This window comes from Rhizopus delemar, genomic scaffold (assembly GCF_000149305.1).
Source record: "Rhizopus delemar RA 99-880 supercont3.7 genomic scaffold, whole genome shotgun sequence".
Classification (NCBI taxonomy): Eukaryota; Fungi; Mucoromycota; class Mucoromycetes; order Mucorales; family Rhizopodaceae; genus Rhizopus; species Rhizopus delemar.
Window position 1 is genome coordinate 2,192,059 of NW_027137833.1, and position 18,339 is coordinate 2,210,397.

Sequence of the window (18,339 nt, forward strand, 5' to 3'; positions counted from 1 at the left end):
TCCAGTTTGTCCCTGTGGATAGCAATAATGACCAAAGAAGTCGCCTGCAATTATCCAATAAAAATAAAATGTTTCGTCTAAACTAAGAACGCTGCTGTCGTATTTTCCTTATTAAATACTCAAATGTAGTGTGAGATTACTCAAGATCTCCATGTCATATAATTTAAAACTACCTCTATATAACACGTAGTGTTATATAGCCATCAGTACTCATAAACAACTTTAGTAATTTACATTGCGCAACTTCGGTTCTTCAATTATTAATTTTATAAAATCAGACGTAGTTTGTATTTAATGAGCTCTCTCTCCTGTCTTCACTCAATAAAGAGGTTCAAGAGTCTCATCGATTATCAGTTTCCTGTTTACACTTTATTTTTACTTTTAATCGACTACAAACTACTCACCCAATATCACAGCTGCCCACTGGTTCCTTCTGCTCTCTGGTGCTGCTTACCTGTCCCTCCGACTAGTTTTGTGGGTCACCACATCGACTATGTCTTGAACATGCTTCCTGTTGCTGCTTCTGCTCGATGTCCGCCCTACTGGTCCGCTCTCTATCGGATCCTCTGTGAAGTGTTTTTAAGTATTTAAAATATGAAAAAGAAGAATTAACGAGACCGAACAATAGTTCTAAAGTCGAATTACTTTTATTAAAGAAAGATTCCAAGGCTATTTATATTAGTTGAGCAAGACCTGAGATTAAATGACAAGAGATAGTTACGACCGATATGATTTGACATGTATAAGAAAAATTTTATAAACTGATGTAAATAATCAACTGTTGAGATGAAAGTGAAACTTGGCTGTTCAGGGCAGTTGGTAATTATCAGGATCTATTCTTACAGTAGCGGACAAAACTGGTGCACAAAAATGAAAATCAGTATTGCATCTCCGCCATATGTCTGCGACTTTTGTGGCATATACCATCTGAAAGGCAGTCTAAAAGATACATTAAGATATGTAAACGGGAACTGTGTCGGACATCCCTCAGGCATAAGATCATTTTTAGTGATTTTCTGAATATTTCAATTTTCGCCAAAAATATAGTACTTGTCTAGCCTTCCTTCAATTTTCCTCGTATCTCTCCCGTTTGCTTTCAGATTTCACAGTATATTAGTGAGCTTTAGTGGCTCTTGAAAAATACATAAACCCATGCTTATTTTGTATTTCCCATTGAATTCCCCCTTTTGTTTTCACCCTATTCACTATGACAAAGTACTTGCCTTATATGCTTAAGAAAATAAGTAACTGTAAGCGCGAATCTCTGAGATTTCGAATACACTTAGTTCGTACGGCAGCAAATCTTTTTAGGATAGCAAGAATCTCCAAATGGACAATCAACAGGATAAGAAAGGAAGAAAAGAACATCAAGGCTTGTGACCATGGTAGTCGACAGGTCGTAGTCAGCAAAATAACTAATGCAATCATCCGCCTAAAGTTTCGACAAGGACCTTTACGCACAGTTTCTGATGCTCAGCTCTTTTTGAGGTCCTTAGGATACAGTATTAGCAAACTGTCAGTCAAAAGGCACTGTAGGAAGCTAGATTTTGAGTCTGGAACTAAGGAATCGAAGAATTTCATCAGCTGTATAAGCCAAAAAAAGCGATGAAAGTGGTATCACGACAAACCATCGCATACTATAGAGGGCTGGAATTCCATCATATTTAGCAATGAAAAAAACATGAATGTTATGAGTGCAGATAGTATACACTAATATTGAAAGCAAGTCGAGCAACCTTAGCGATCTTTTTACGGTGATCAAACAATGAAGCATGCTGGTTGCTCTGTTACATTTTAAGGCTGTACTAGATATTGAGGACCAAGATATTTGTGTCAAGTATACGATGCTGTAATAAAGTCATAGGTATACACATGTATTTTGCTTACCACATACCACAAAAGCCTAGGGTATAGTGGTCTAAAATATCGTAATCTCTCGTTTCAGCATGACAATGACACCAAGCACAAGTCAAGGCATGCCACAAACTCAATATTTGATAACAGGGCTTCTGTGCTAAGAGGTTAGTTACTACTAATCCCGGCTTAAGCCTTCTTAAGCATGTCCGGTGGCAATTGAAGGCAAAGCTATGACGATACGACACTAGACCAAAAAGGGTAGATTATCTTTGGAAAAGAATAGTTAAAGAGCTGGGCTCTTTTATTGAAAATGATATACACACATACTACTAGCATATACCAAGAAGAATATTCGATGATATCAAGAGATGAGATGATTATACAAAGTCTTAGATTTTAGCCACTTTTGCGGTTTTTAGAAAATGTAAAATTTTATAAATAAAAAGCATGTTCCTCGCTCAGTTTTAACAATGTCATGCTAAGAATGCACATAAATTACAATGGCTAGTATATCTTTCTTCTAATATAGTTTCATAGCTATTTCGATTACCATGAGCAAGTAATGGTAGTTAAAAGCTGAAAAAAAGTTTTGTGCACCAGTTTTGTCCGCTACTGTATTCAAACTCATTTGTAAAGATTTAGCTTAGAATGATAAGACTGTTATCTTATTGACATGTCAAAACATGACACTCTGTCATTTTGATAAGATCTGCCACCCCGACATCGAATATAACTCTGCCACTCTGCCAGGTCAAGTCTGGATTGACAAGTCCTTTGCTACCAACGATCACTAGTGACCAGCGCTCTGATTCGCCCTCTGGCTTCTACCTCCCACTGCTAAACCATTTTAGCGCACGATGCGGAGGAGACCATGGTGTTGACGAGTAACTCAGTAATTGGCGCCACCACAGACCCTTCCTCTTTTCTTTTTTCGCTCTTATGTGCTCTGTGAGTGTTTTTTGCTTCTTTATCTTTTTGTTTGTCCTGGAGTATGACTATCATGATCTTTATCGCTTGTCTATATACTCATTATAAATTAATAAAAGAAAATTTTCGTCTAAACTAACAACGCAGGTGTGGGTGTTTGTCGTAGTGGTTAGGGCGCTACCGTATGGGTTGAGTGTTCTCTGAACAAGCGGGTTCGAATCCTGCCTTCCCCGCACCGACCTTTCCACGCACGGTCTCATGACTTCCCTAACGTGCGTCGTCTCTGGCTTTCGGTGTGTCCCGCCTGTGTGTTGCGTCGCGTGCCAGCTGGGTATCTAGTCCACCTTCCCTCCCTTTCGGCGTCCCCGTTGGCATCCTCAGTTTTAATCGTAAAATTAAATAAAAAAATTAAACAAAAAAACAATAGCAGCAATATAAAATTAAAATCCTTCTTTATTGCAGATTTCTTTATATTGCAAAAGAGCCCCGTTTAATGGATAAAAAGTTGGCATCTATTTATATTCTTTGTGAGCGTAGATATAAAAGATATAGACTCGGCAACGATGTCGTGCTGAAGAACCAATGATTAAGCTAAAGCTTGTCGATGTTCTAATATATGCATCTGAAGTTGAACAATAGAAATAATAACCAGTCAGTTAACTTTGATCTAATTACTTTTGGGGTTGACAATTGATTAGACTCGCTAGGATGACAAATACTGATCTTATTGTTCTAAATTTGGAAAAGTGTGGAATTGTTCAATCATAGTTTAATCTTTGTGTATCGTTATTATTTTAATACAACTGATATCTTATAGAAAATAACTATGTTTACAACATCCTCTTCTGTTCTCTCTTTCCTCCCAGGGTTTTGACGCCGCTGCTGTTCTGGGTCGGTCTGTGTTGTGTGCTGTTTGGTGAGCAGCATTATCAGCGTTGCAAGGATGCCCTCCTCGGGCTTAATGAAGCATGTCTCTCTCTCTCTGTTCCAAGTCTTCGTCTGTCGCTTCAGCCAAAATAATTGTTCTGCTTACCCTCCCTTCCCTTCCCCCTTAATAGTTTGTATGCTTTCCCAGTTCGTTCTGTGGTCAGCAATTAATGACAAAATAAGTCGCCTGCATATGACCAATAAAAAAATAATGTTTCGTCTAAACTAAGAACGCAGGTGTGGGTGTTTGTCGTAGTGGTTAGGGCGCTACCGTATGGGTTGAGTGTTCTCTCACTACAAATAATGTAGGAGCTTTGACGTAGAATTTTAACAAACCTAACAATCATAGATCCGTGGATTTTATATTTTTTTATGAGAAACCATTATATCTTGCTGTATTGCACCTTTTTTAACTTTGAGAAAAGATTTAGGTGCGAACAAAATAAAGAAATTTATAGATATTTTTGTTTTTTTTGTAGGGTAAGTATTCATAGAGTTATTCATGTTTTAAAAAAGTTGTCGTATTTACCCCATTAAATACTTATTATTCGTATGAGATTACTCAAATCTTATATAAGAAATAACAAATACTGAATACATAATATTATATATTACATATTCTCTAAGACTCATTTACAATATTAACCATATACAATATTTATATTATTCAAGTTCAATACTAAAATTGACCTTGAACTCACTTCGGTCCCTGAATAACTTTATTTCCTATATAAAGGCGTAGTTTGATTAAATGGGTTCTCTTTCTCGTCTTGAAATCTAATAAAGAGGTTACATAGAGACTCATTCACTAGTTTTCAAGTACTATCTCCTTTTAATTCTCAAATTTTTATCTGCAAATATCTCATGCTGAGTAACTTGGGGCGACCTGCTTTAATGCTCTTTACTTCGTTTTTTTATTGTTTTTCGAACATTCTGAACAGTTCCACGGCTTGCTCCAGTTTTTTTTTACTGTTTTTGATATAGAGTATCCATTTTTTAAGCAGTTGATGATACGATTACGAAGATCTTCACTGATAGGTTGCATATTGGACGTTGGTACACTTTTATTTAGCAGTTAGCTCCTGTAGATGTAAGAAAAATGGCAGAAAAGGAAAGAAAAGCATACTTTGAGCATTGAGGAATAAAAAAAATCTTTTCTGGTGGCTTACGCGCTGTGACGAGCAAGATCATAAGCTGATATTGAAATATTTGAAACGGTCCCAAAATTGTACAAGTGTAGTCGGCATTTGTAATCGGTCATAACTCCATCATATCTGATTTTATCGCCGACTAAATAATATTAACAGAAAGCCAAGACGCTATACTTTCGAATGATGTATAACATGCTGTAGCTTATTTATCGTTATATTGTCGATAAATCCTACAGAAGCAAAAAATGCAAAACACTTGTACAATTTTGTGAGCCACTGTAAGAGTTGCTTTTATATGAGTCAGATTTGGCTTGATTCGCTTGTTATAGTGACCACCAGATCGTATAAAGTAGATCAAACTGTTTAGAGTAAAGTAAAATAAAAAGATAAAATAAAAGTAAAATAAAAAGGATTTACAATGAAGTGTATATACTTCAAGGGACTTCTTGTTCTTGATGTTAAGTAAAATAAAAGAAAAATAAAAGAGATTTACTTTGAATGATATTTATTAAAATAATCAAAAAGTAAATAAAGTGAAGTAAGTAAAAGTAAGTATAAGTAAGTGTAATTAAAAGAATAAGAAATATTGGGCTATTTATACAGTAGTTACAAAAACTATTGCAACAATTTGCAATTTTGAGGTAAATCGGCTCTCAGTTTATGTGAAATCCAGGTATCACGCTGTATTCCCCACAGTGCATAAACTGGCCTCCGCTCTTTAATATACTAGATTGTCAAATATTATGGAAACAAAATGATGGATGTACGCGATTTCGAGTTCCGCTTTTTTGAAATTTTCTTTATTCGAAAACTGGATCGCGCCATTTGAGTTGCAAAATTCTCTATATTCCTAGGGCTAACCTTGTTCATTTTGATTTATGCCAATTACCCTGAGAGTATGCTTTGAGATTATTATTCAAGCAGATTCTAGTTCGTTCAATTTAATTCATTTTTTTATTGTTTATGCATTCACGTCTTATATCTATAATCTACTAACACCCACACCCTACAGCAAGCAAGTCAACATTAGATTAGCTATTTTTGAAATTAGATCATTCACAGAAATTATAGAAACTTTTGGAATACATTCATCAGTAGCAGACCGTTACGTAAAGAAGTTTTTAAAGAGTGGTACAGCATGCAAAGGCGTCCATCCTGTGGTTCCTCCTGTATTAACTAGAAAGTACGTTGGATTATTGATGCTCAAAGGAGATATACAGACAGCTAGAGGCAAGTTCCTCAGGCTAATGGAGCTAGGACTCTCTATGTCTTATGTCACTGCAGTAAACATCCTGAAAAAAAAGAATGTGCATGCAAAGCTACAGAAAAAGAAGCTACGTTTAACATTTAAGTATATTTAAAATAGCTTGGCATAGGCAAAAGGATATAAGGATTGGAGTGTTGATCGATGAAAACAGGCAGTATTCTCCAATGAAACAAAATCTAGTATTTGGGGCACCGATGGCGTCAAATACTATTGGACAAGAGCTAGCAACATATTGCGACCATATCACCTCGACCTTACAGTGAAGCATGGCGGGTCTGATTTAACTTTATGGAGACGCGCATCTTTATGAGGTCCTGGATATGCATATCAAGCTTGCGGTTAGATATTGAATTTGGAAGTACATCAACATATTCTTGGCATAAACTACCTGTATACATCGAAGTGCTTCAAATGGCACAAAACACAAATTTACTTTCGACGGGACATTGAGCCTAAACATACATCTCGGTCGACAACGATATGATGAAAAGAACGTAGGGTACACTACGTTAACACTGCTTATCATAAATCCCAAACTTAAACTCTGTGGAGCACGTATGGCATCAACTTATGTTACTACTGAGTGCATTTAAGACACATGCGACAATTTTGGACCGTTAGTGACAAAACTTATACGTAAAATGAAATATATCTAACAGATATATTTGCCAAAGGTATATCAACAATATGCTAGCAAGAATAGATGCAGCTATTAAAGCAAAAGGTGGCATGCACGTTTTGAAGTTAAATAATACAATTAATGAAATATCGCTATTTTTAAAAATGTGACATTAATTTGACAATATCTCCATGACTAGCAAAGGAAAGCGATACGCTGTGATGTCTCATAAGAGCCAAGATGCAGTTTTACAAATGACTATAATCTTACATTGATACGTTGAATCGTTGGAGAGATGTTGGTCTCCGTGCGAGATTTGAACTCGCGTTGCAATAGTTTTTGTAACTACTGTATTCTTCTGAACAAAATAATCGCAAATTGCTTTTGATTTCCGCATTTTGCCCTCAAAAATACAAAAAAGAAGATATCGGTCTTTCAACGATTGAGGGGAATAGGCTTTCCAAAAAAAGATCATCAGTAAAAAAAAGACACTTTTGAGATATTTGCAGATAAAAATTTGAGAATTAAAAGGAGATAGTACTTGAAAACTAGTGAATGAGTCTCTATGTAACCTCTTTATTAGATTTCAAGACGAGAAAGAGAACCCATTTAATCAAACTACGCCTTTATATAGGAAATAAAGTTATTCAGGGACCGAAGTGAGTTCAAGGTCAATTTTAGTATTGAACTTGAATAATATAAATATTGTATATGGTTAATATTGTAAATGAGTCTTAGAGAATATGTAATATATAATATTATGTATTCAGTATTTGTTATTTCTTATATAAGATTTGAGTAATCTCATACGAATAATAAGTATTTAATGGGGTAAATACGACACAGCAGCAGGGATGATCAGTATTTAGTCAGATTAGTAACAGTTAAAGGTCAAGAGAATGCAGTAGAAGCCAGAAACACACTTGAAAATGACTTGCAAAAGACTGTATCTGCCGAAACAGTTCGAAGATCGTTGCGTAGGTCTGGTTTAACATCTTTTGTGAAGCCTCAAAAACCATTGCTCAGTGAAGTAAACAGACGAAAGCGATTGGACTGGGCTCTTAATCACGTTGACTGGACCATAGAAGACTGGAAACGCGTGATTTGGTCTGATGAGACTAAAGTTAATCGTTTTGGATCAGATGGTAAGCTTTATGCTTGGAAACAACCAAATGAGAAGCTTAAAAGAAGGCATGTAAAGCAAACTGTAAAACACGGTGGAGGCTCACTTATGGTTTGGAGCTGTATTAGCTGGTACGGGGTTGGGTATATTGTCGACGTAGGCAAGAATATGGACAAGAACGTCTATTTATCTGTATTGCAAGATGATTTGGTGAAGTATATGACCGACTATTGTAAAGAAAATGGCCTGAAAATGACTGATTTTGAACTTATGCAAGATAACGATCCGAAGCATAAGTTCAAAATCGTATCTGAATGGTTGTCTAAACAGGATTTTTCAACAATGGAATGGCCTCCACAGTCTCCAGACTTAAATCCAATTGAAAATATGTGGAATGATGTATAATGGTTTAAATGATAAAGAAAAAGGTAGAAACAAAGATCAAGAAACAGTTTGGGTACTTTTTGAGACTGATCTTTATTTCAGTTTAAGTTAAAGTAAAAATTATTCTAATTGAAGGCAGGTATTTATATCTTATTGAGTGAGTGGCTTGATATCTTCTATTGTTATCGTTCTTCTAATATTCAGGTACTTTAGCAAGTGTTATCTATAATTATGATTATGAAAACTTTTCATTTGTTCTTTTGTATGTCTGTCATAGATTATCTTTTATTCTGGGAACTCCTCACTGATTTGAATAACGTTATTTTACGCGTTATTTCAATTATGTGAAAGATGAGCAATACTCCTGACATTGGATTGGATTTGGTTATTTTAGTTGATACGTCTTCTTATCAAAGAACTCTCATGAATACGATACATGTTCTTTTAGAACATGTTTAATTGGAGTTGATTGTATGATCTTATTTAAATAAACTTGTATTTTATTTTATTTTAATTATGATCTTGTATTAAGACTTATATTTATTAATGTCAACTACAATCAGTTACTGTTCTACAACAGCTCAGAGCGGCTGATCTTGCTGTTATTGAAACTTGACCATTCGTCCTGTGCCGTATGTTCCTTATTGACAGCAGATCTAGAGTTCCCGGCGTGAGACAACATAGGCTTATGCATCCTATTTTTCTCGCATTCATTGTATAGCTCAACTATACCGTTATATCGGTATTTAGCCTGTTGAACTACCTCTCTTCCTTGGTTAATTTCATCCATAGAAGCCTGAGGATTTGCATACATACAAGTGAGTTCCACCCGAACTCGTTCAAGGAGGTCATATGCCACCCTTTTAGCATTTTTCATTTCCAATAAATTGTCTTCAGAAGAAGAGGAAATGGCTCGGTTATCTTCATTTATAGACAACTCATTTAAAGAGCTAGCATAGTCTTCCGTTTCCTTTAAGACAGCATCAGCGACTTGCTCAGGAGAGTTGATCAATTCCATAGCGTAGTCAATGGGAACAGGAGTATTGGGAGTAGCAGGAGTAGAGTTACCAGTAGCAGACATCTTGATTTCAGAACAATATCGTGGTGTATTCACTTAAAAAAATGTGATATTTGAGGTTTTATAATATAAAAAGTACTAAGTCAATCAACAAATATAAAAATAAGTGAGACTCAAAGTAGATTGTCCTTTATTCAAGTTAAAAATATGAGGGTATTTATACTTTTCTAATCACGGCTAAATATTAATATTTACAGTATATGACTATTGATTATTAATCGATATTAGACAATGAGTTATTTACATGATTGGCATAGTTTAACATCTTCTTATCAAGAAGTAATTATTAATCCTGATCCAGGAACTTATTAGAATATTCTGGAGTGGATCGGGATTTTATTTGAAGTGGCGTAATACAATGTCCGATATTCCTAATTCGGAGGACCATTGTTCGTAGTAACTTATATTATTACTTTATTACATGTGTAAATACCACAATACTGCCTAAACAAGCGTTTTTTCAAGGTATTCCATGTTGTAGAACAGTAACTGATTGTAGTTGACATTAATAAATATAAGTCTTAATACAAGATCATAATTAAAATAAAATAAAATACAAGTTTATTTAAATAAGATCATACAATCAACTCCAATTAAACATGTTCTAAAAGAACATGTATCGTATTCATGAGAGTTCTTTGATAAGAAGACGTATCAACTAAAATAACCAAATCCAATCCAATGTCAGGAGTATTGCTCATCTTTCACATAATTGAAATAACGCGTAAAATAACGTTATTCAAATCAGTGAGGAGTTCCCAGAATAAAAGATAATCTATGACAGACATACAAAAGAACAAATGAAAAGTTTTCATAATCATAATTATAGATAACACTTGCTAAAGTACCTGAATATTAGAAGAACGATAACAATAGAAGATATCAAGCCACTCACTCAATAAGATATAAATACCTGCCTTCAATTAGAATAATTTTTACTTTAACTTAAACTGAAATAAAGATCAGTCTCAAAAAGTACCCAAACTGTTTCTTGATCTTTGTTTCTACCTTTTTCTTTATCATTTAAACCATTATACAACACCTTAGTCTTATCGAAGCTTTGGCACGTTCTCCGCCTTACATATGTCCCATCCAGTTTTATCAGCAAACTTAAAGGAATAATGTCCTCCTTTTTGACTTTTCGTATGTTCCCCAAGATCAGCCTTTCTACAATGTGTTTGCCTCGCTCTTCAGGTGGCCTTGGTGTACTTGATCCTGGTATTCAACAACACGCTCTCCAACTTCGATAGCTCATTCCACTTTTAAGCGGTGCACCTATAGGCCCACCTGCGACATTTTGGACTTCGCCGATGATTTGTAATTCTGTAGTTTTGCCTCGACTAGCTGACTGTCTCCTTCATCATTTACAGTCGGATACCACTTCCTCAGTATTTACTTGGCCCTTGGCTGATTATCGACTTTCCTTTGTCTTTCACGATCTACGACCACCCTACGTGCGCTCGTCAAGCAGTCCCTTTCATTTATTCTTCCAAGCTATTGATCGCCTACCTCATAATTTCCATTCGGTAATAGTGAACGCAAATACCTGCCTTCAATTACCAATATCTGGGGTATTACGTGCTCCTCCGGTTCCATCACTGAAACGCTCGATATCTCAGCTGCGTCTGTCTCTCGTCTACCTCGTTGACCCTACTACCAATCGCCTTCGTGCCCGCACAAATTCCGAACTCCAGGTGCACCCTTATCTCGCCCGTCGTTTTCTCCGGATGGTACGACATAATTCAATTTTGCTTTCTCCCTTTCTTGTTCGTCCATTTATTTCACCATGTTATGCCCATTTAGGTCCTAATCCCTTCAAACCGGATCTCTCCCATGGTATTGATGCCGCTCCTTTTATCTCGGCTCTGGGTTTATTATCCGGCGCCTCTTCAAGCCCGATGTCGTCAAAGCAGTTCCGCCGCCTTTGTCTTCAGGATTTGACTTCATCAACTTACACATCTCCTCTGACAGCATTAGCATGGAAAAAATTCTGGGGCTACCCTGTCTCTCATGCCTGTCGTAATGTTTGGTATCGTCTTTTACACCGCAAGATCCCTCATCGCTCCCTGTTGAATCGATTGATACCATCTTATTTTCCTTTTGATACATGCTCCGTGTGTGCTACTGGATCGGATACTTTAGAACATTTCCTCTATGACTGCCCAAAAAAATGGCTCGTTTGGCAAACTGTTTGGGATGAGTATTTTCGTCTTCTACCTCTGACGACAAACCAATTACAGAAAGCCCTTTTCCATCTGGAATTTCCTCCGCCTATCTGCTGCCCTCTGCCTGTCTCTCCAGCTATAGTGGTTGGATATACATTACTGGCTGTATGGCGTGCTACCTGGCAGCTGATTTTCAACAATCAACCTTTTGCTCCGTCTATTATCATTCAAAGCGCCCGCAGGCTCATCCGACAGGCTTACCGAGAAGAACTCTTTCTTCAAGGTTGCGCTCACCGTGCCTTACCTCTTTTCTCATTCCATTAGTCTAGATCACTATTGACAGCTCTTCTTACCTATTCATCTCTCAACTAATCCAACAACAACAAAAAAAAATTATATTTATATATTATTGCATATACTTTTAACATTGAAAAACCCAAAAACAGTTATCGTGACTTGATTATATCGTCACATCAATAAGCTTGAGCTTTGCCTCCTTAAAAAAAAAATCCAAGAGAATTGTTAAGGATACATAAGATTATAGTCACTTTATTTTAGTAAAAGGAATCTCATATGATCCTAAATAATATGTTGACATAATTTTGGAATCATTTATAACATTATTCCCAGCACAGATCAATAAAAGACTTTGATTAGATTTTTATATTAAGCTTTATTCATATTAACTTCACACAGTCAAATAATATGACATGGTTGTAATACAGTTTATTGATGATATGAGCATGTTGAATAAGGAATGACAATTACTTACCGGATCATCATTAAGTCATGTAAACCTTTATCCTAACTGAGATATTATTATTAGCCATAATATCCAATCACGGAACTAGAGAATTTTATATTCATCCGTACCGTCTCCTAAATAGTCCTTCATCCAGAGTTATCTGAAACCATCCCAATAGCATAATTGACAATACAAGCTAGGAACAGGCTAAACTAATAATTAGAAATAGTAATCATCTATTCTGTCGAATTGATCATAAATCTGTCCTAATTCTTTATCCGTATCATGTCTATAAATACTCTCACTTTTTACATGTAGAATTTATCATATTCAATCTTAGTTATCTTAACTTAATAAAGAAATACCAAGTTCTAACAGTATTTCTTTATCTTCGTTGTTATACTACTTTTACCTAAAACCCCCTATCCTAAACAAGAATAAAAAAACAAGAGAGGACGAGATTCGATAAAGCGATGATTTTTTTAATAAGAAAATGATACTCTATTTATGCTTTCCATACACGGATATTTCATGCTATGGGTTAATAATTAATGAGTATGGTATAGCTGATGACAAATAGATAAGGGTTACGTGTTCTTCTATTGTTATATTTGTCATAAAATACTCGTATATGATTGACTGCGGCTGACTGTGATTTAGTTCCTGGATTTAATTTAGTTTAACCGTGCAATTACGCAGCATCTTATCCTTAATGAAGATTATCCGAATTAACCTGTAGCCTATCTATTGGATATATTTTACATGTAGCTTATTAATACTGTTTTCATATCGAGTTATGAATTATGGATACATCATTGCCCCCTTCCAGGTTGGAACAACCGATGAACATCATGAATAACGAAGATGTCATGACATTATCGGCACTTAGGGCACATTCTTTTTAATTATAAACAAAACCCTCAATTTAATAAGAATCATATTCCACATTCCTCATAATAGTATAAATACCCATAATCTTTTATTTAAATAAACATCAGTCAACCATCAAGTATCATTCTCTCTATTAGGCTGTCCGTCTATTCCTATCTTACTTATCTTTGTATCGTTCTTACTTATCAACTATCGTAAGACCTATTTGCAGTTCACACCTTCAAGCCCATAACGCCACCCTCTCTTGTCCTCTTTTAGTTGTCTATCCAAGCTTCTTAGTTCCTGTCCGGTTCTCTCTCTCTCTCTCCTCTCTGGCTTGACAAAACAACTCATTACAGAAGAGTACATGGATTATATCTAATATGATTGCTTAGGTTGTTTATATTAAAGACGTAAGTGTGAAGAAAAGAGAGAGTATGCTCTTCTGGTATATAATCGATAAAAACCCATAAAAACCTGTTTAGGAAAAAAAGTAATGGGAAAAGACCACATTCAGCTCGTTACTTTGTCTTGCTTCTTTTGTTAAGATTATTAGTCTTGGCTGGCAAATTAGTATGAGATGAGCGTTTACGTTTGCCAATGTTATTATTGACGTTACGTCTTGCCCAGTACTGTTCTATCATACTCATGTCATCAAAACTTGAGGCAGGCTCCCAGGTATCATATTCTGGAGGATAACCTTTCCATCTTACTAGGTATTTATAATTACTAGTGTTATTTCCTTTATGTTGGATAATTGCCTGCACATCGTACTGTTGTTGGTCAGCGCGATTAGTAACAACGTTGTCTGTAGAGATAAGTTTGATGTGCGAGGTAGGTACGTCGCGCGATAATAATGCACCTGTTTTATCCGTCAAAATGTAGCTACCATTTTTTGTGACTCCATGTACGACAAAGGGCCCCTCGTACCTTGGGTCAGTTTTACTATTTCTATTCACAATTTTTATCATAACTTCGCTATTAGTAGGAAATTGTTGATGTACAATGCGGTGTTTCTTTGTAAAATACTCGTTGTCAATTCTTTGAGTAGTCATAATACGGTTACGTATAGCAGGGATTACTATGTTGTTCATATTGTCTAGTTTATTTTCTAGTACTTTAGCATATTGCTGACTAGAGTTAGGTATTGAGGATTGTGTATTAGAATAATCCTGGAATTCATTTGGTTGCCTATTGTACATAAGCACAAATGGTCTGGAATGATGTAATCTAGAATATTTACTATTCATAGCATATTGAATACTAGGAAGGAAAAGATTCCACTCGTCCTTCTTGCCTTGTAATCTTTTAACAAGAGCTCGTTTGGCTATTCCAACAAACGATTCGTTAGTCGAATTACCCAATGGGTTATAAGGCAGTGAAAGTCCATGGTCAATACCACAGGTTTCCATTAATGAATTAAATATTTCATTAGTGAATTCTGTGCCGATATCTGAACTAAGCTTTTTGGGTCAACCAAAAGTGCAAAAGATATCTCTAAGTTCATTAGCTATGGATACTGCAGTTTTATCCATTAATGGTCTTAGAATTGTAAATCTTGTAAAAAGATCAACTAGGACTAAAATGAAATTGTGTCCTTCTGTTGATGTAACGTTCAGGGTACCAAGGTCAATACAGACGTGATCAAAAGGACCATCTGGTAGAATACTACGGGGATGGTGATATCCGTGTTTGCCAATATTAAATTGTTAACATTCAGGACAATTGGATACTAGCTGTAATGCATCTTTTTTAATATTAATCCAGTGCAAATTATCATAGTGGATTGTCTTTACAATAGCTGATGTATCCATCATTCATAACTCGATATGAAAACAGTATTAATAAGCTACAGGTTAATTCGGATAATCTTCATTAAGGATAAGATGCTGCGTAATTGCACGGTTAAACTAAATTAAATCCAGGAACTAAATCACAGTCAGCCGCAGTCAATCATATACGAGTATTTTATGACAAATATAACAATAGAAGAACACGTAACCCTTATCTATTTGTCATCAGCTATACCATACTCATTAATTATTAACCCATAGCATGAAATATCCGTGTATGGAAAGCATAAATAGAGTATCATTTTCTTATTAAAAAAATCATCGCTTTATCGAATCTCGTCCTCTCTTGTTTTTTTTATTCTTTTGAATAAAACACAACCTACGATGAAGATAATGACCTTAATGAATTTCTTCATTTTCATTATATCAGAACCTTTTTTCAGAATTCAAAAAGTGCAATATAGTACAGTGTAATTTTTATTGCTAAATTGATGATTTACTAATCGTTTACTTTGGATACATTAAACGCTTGTCTATGTTGATTTTCATCAATTATTTTTCTGTGTATTAAGATTTTGTGTAAAAGATTTTAAGTCGTCATATAGTTTACTTCTATACTTAAGCAAATGTTCTTTAAATGTATTGTGGAACAAAAGTTAAAAGATGATTAAAATGATTTAGAACTTAAAATTGTATAGAACCAAAAGACTCAACGTCTCTTATTATACCTTGAAAGCGAAAATATCATAAAAAGGCTCGTTGCTCATACTAATTTATTAAAAATTAAGTATATTTATTTTTGTAGATGGTAGTTTTAAATGATACAATATTATAGAGGAAAGCTAGTACAAATATGATCTTCGAGAGAGAAGGAGAGAAAACAGAAATAGGAATGCCTTCATACAAAAGAAGACAAAATATATAAAACAAAACACCTTATATTTATTTGGACTATGAAAATTACTTCATTAAAAAAAGCGTATAGATTTGAGATAATTCAACAAAAATAAAAGGATTGTAAGAAAAGTGATGCAATCCTCTTCTGCTCTAAAACTATTAAAGAATAAACAATATGAGCCTGATGACCGTTGTTGTTGATGATCTTATTAAATTAAATGCATGATAGCTCTAAGATTCATAAGTAGGGGAAGAAGGACAAGACAATTCAAGGAGTATCTTGTTTAATCTTGTTGTGTAAAGGAGCTTTATGTGGTATTCTATGATGTTTCTTATTACACTAATTCTGTGGCGTAGTAAAACATTTGGACAGAAACCAATAAAAAATTTCATGATTTCCTTTTTAGATATGGAGAGACCCTATTTGTTGTGCAAAATGAATATTTATGAGAAAGCTAAATTCTACGGCTTTTCTTTTTTTTCTCCCTTTTTTAATAAAAATATAATCTCACTAGATTATGAACAATGGGTCTTCTAATAAAGGAAGCTTAGATCAGCAATTAGGTAAAGTGAAATCAAACAATAATACAAAGATATATTAACAGGCTCTAATTTAGCTGGCATGAGCCTCAGTAATAATAATAACTATTCCAAACCCACATCTCGTTATGTTCCTCCTCATTTGAGAAATCAAGTTAATCGTGAAGATCGATCAAGCAATGTTGGTCAGCATCATACACCCAAAACAAATGGTTGGAATGATTGGAACGGAAGTCGTGGAGGTGCAGCATCCCGTGGTGGCGGAAGAGGTTGGAACTCTTCTTATTCAGATATGCCTAGCGGAAGTCGCTGGAATAATAATCGTAATGACTTTTATGAACGTGGATCCTATGGCGGCTACCGTAATAACAATAACCGTCAAGATTACAACTACCAGCGCCGTGATGAGACACAAGGTTATTGGAAAGAGAATGTACATCACATTGGTAATCGCAATCCTCGCATTGAAAAAGATTTATTTGGAACCCATGATGATAATATTACGCAGCACACTGGTATCAACTTTGAGAAGTATGATGATATTCCTGTCGAAGCTAGTGGTCATGATTGTCCTGAGCCCATTACTACTTTCACTTCACCTCCTATGGATGCTCATTTGATCAGTAATATTGAATTAGCTAGATACACCACCCCTACACCAGTGCAAAAGTACTCAATCCCTATTGTTGATGCTGGCAGAGACTTAATGGCTTGCGCTCAAACAGGCTCTGGTAAAACTGCCGGTTTTCTTTTTCCAGTCTTTTCACAACTGTTTACAAAGGGTCCCATTTATCCTGCTGAAGAAGATCCTCATGCAGCTTATCGCACTCGTAAGGCCCATCCACAAGTGTTGATTCTTGCCCCCACTCGTGAACTCGTCTCTCAGATTTATGATGAAGCCAAAAAGTTTGCTTATCGTTCTTGGGTAAAACCTGCCGTTGTTTATGGTGGTGCCGACATTGGTGCCCAAATCCGTAATATTGAGCGTGGTTGTGATTTATTAGTTGCTACCCCTGGCCGCCTTGTCGATTTGCTTGAACGTGCGCGTGTATCACTCTCATTAATTCGTTATCTTGTGTTGGATGAAGCCGATCGTATGTTGGATATGGGCTTTGAACCTCAAATTAGACGTATTGTTGAAAAAGAGAATATGCCTGGTGTCGAAAACCGCAACACCCTTATGTTTTCTGCTACTTTCCCTCGTGATATCCAATATTTAGCTCGTGACTTCTTGAAGGACTATATTTTCTTATCAGTTGGTCGTGTTGGTTCTACCTCTGAAAATATTACTCAAAAGATTGAATATGTTGAAGATGAAGACAAGAGATCTGTCTTGCTTGATATTCTCCATTCTAACGAAGTATCTGGTCTTAGCTTAATTTTTGTTGAAACCAAACGTATGGCTGATGCTCTCTCAGATTTCTTACTGGATCACAACTTTCCTGCTACTGCTATTCATGGCGACCGTACTCAACGAGAACGTGAGCGTGCACTTGAATCCTTCAAGACAGGTCGTACACCCATCATGGTTGCCACTGCTGTCGCTGCTCGTGGTTTAGACATTGCCAATGTCTCTCATGTTATTTCTTATGATTTGCCTACTGACATTGACGATTATGTTCATCGTATTGGTCGTACTGGTCGTGCTGGTAATACTGGTTTAGCCACCGCTTTCTTCAATCGCAATAACAAGAATATTGTGAACGATCTGATTAGTATCTTGAGTGAAGCTAATCAAGAAATTCCAAGCTTTTTGGAGTCTGTTGCTCGAGAAACTCGCTCCTTCAGTGGCCGTGGTCGTGGTCGCGGACGTGGTGGAAGCAACTTTGGTGGAAGAGATTACAGAAAAATTAACAATGATTATAACAGCAATGGCCGTGAATCTGGTTTTTCCTCTCGTCCCAGTTATGGAAATAATATCAAAAACAATAATGCAAGAGATAATATTCCTCTTCAATATCAGACCAAGACTAGTTGGTTTTAAAGCTGCTGTTTT

General features: G+C 35.7%; 4 protein-coding genes across 4 annotated transcripts; 2 read left to right on the top strand and 2 right to left on the bottom strand.

Annotated features, from left to right (window-relative positions):
• Positions 1-1,207: 1,207 nt before the first annotated feature.
• On the top strand, positions 1,208-1,609 carry RO3G_10051 (uncharacterized protein; the record flags this gene model as incomplete). Its single annotated transcript, XM_067664636.1, has 2 exons — positions 1,208-1,250; positions 1,287-1,609. 2 exons carry the CDS (start codon positions 1,208-1,210, stop codon positions 1,607-1,609), a joined length of 366 nt encoding a protein of 121 aa, XP_067520737.1.
• A 7,217-nt stretch (positions 1,610-8,826) lies between these two features.
• On the bottom strand, positions 8,827-9,336 carry RO3G_10052 (uncharacterized protein; the record flags this gene model as incomplete). Its single annotated transcript, XM_067664637.1, has 1 exon — positions 8,827-9,336. The coding sequence occupies one exon, from the start codon at positions 9,334-9,336 to the stop codon at positions 8,827-8,829; it is 510 nt and encodes a 169-aa protein (XP_067520738.1).
• A 4,298-nt stretch (positions 9,337-13,634) lies between these two features.
• On the bottom strand, positions 13,635-14,525 carry RO3G_10053 (uncharacterized protein; the record flags this gene model as incomplete). The annotated part of the gene is made up of 2 exons (XM_067664638.1): positions 13,635-14,194; positions 14,357-14,525. 2 exons carry the CDS (start codon positions 14,523-14,525, stop codon positions 13,635-13,637), a joined length of 729 nt encoding a protein of 242 aa, XP_067520739.1.
• A 1,796-nt stretch (positions 14,526-16,321) lies between these two features.
• Positions 16,322-18,327, top strand: RO3G_10054 (uncharacterized protein; the record flags this gene model as incomplete). Its single annotated transcript, XM_067664639.1, has 2 exons — positions 16,322-16,367; positions 16,409-18,327. The coding sequence occupies 2 exons, from the start codon at positions 16,322-16,324 to the stop codon at positions 18,325-18,327; spliced, it is 1,965 nt and encodes a 654-aa protein (XP_067520740.1).
• Between the last annotated feature and the right edge of the window lie 12 nt (positions 18,328-18,339).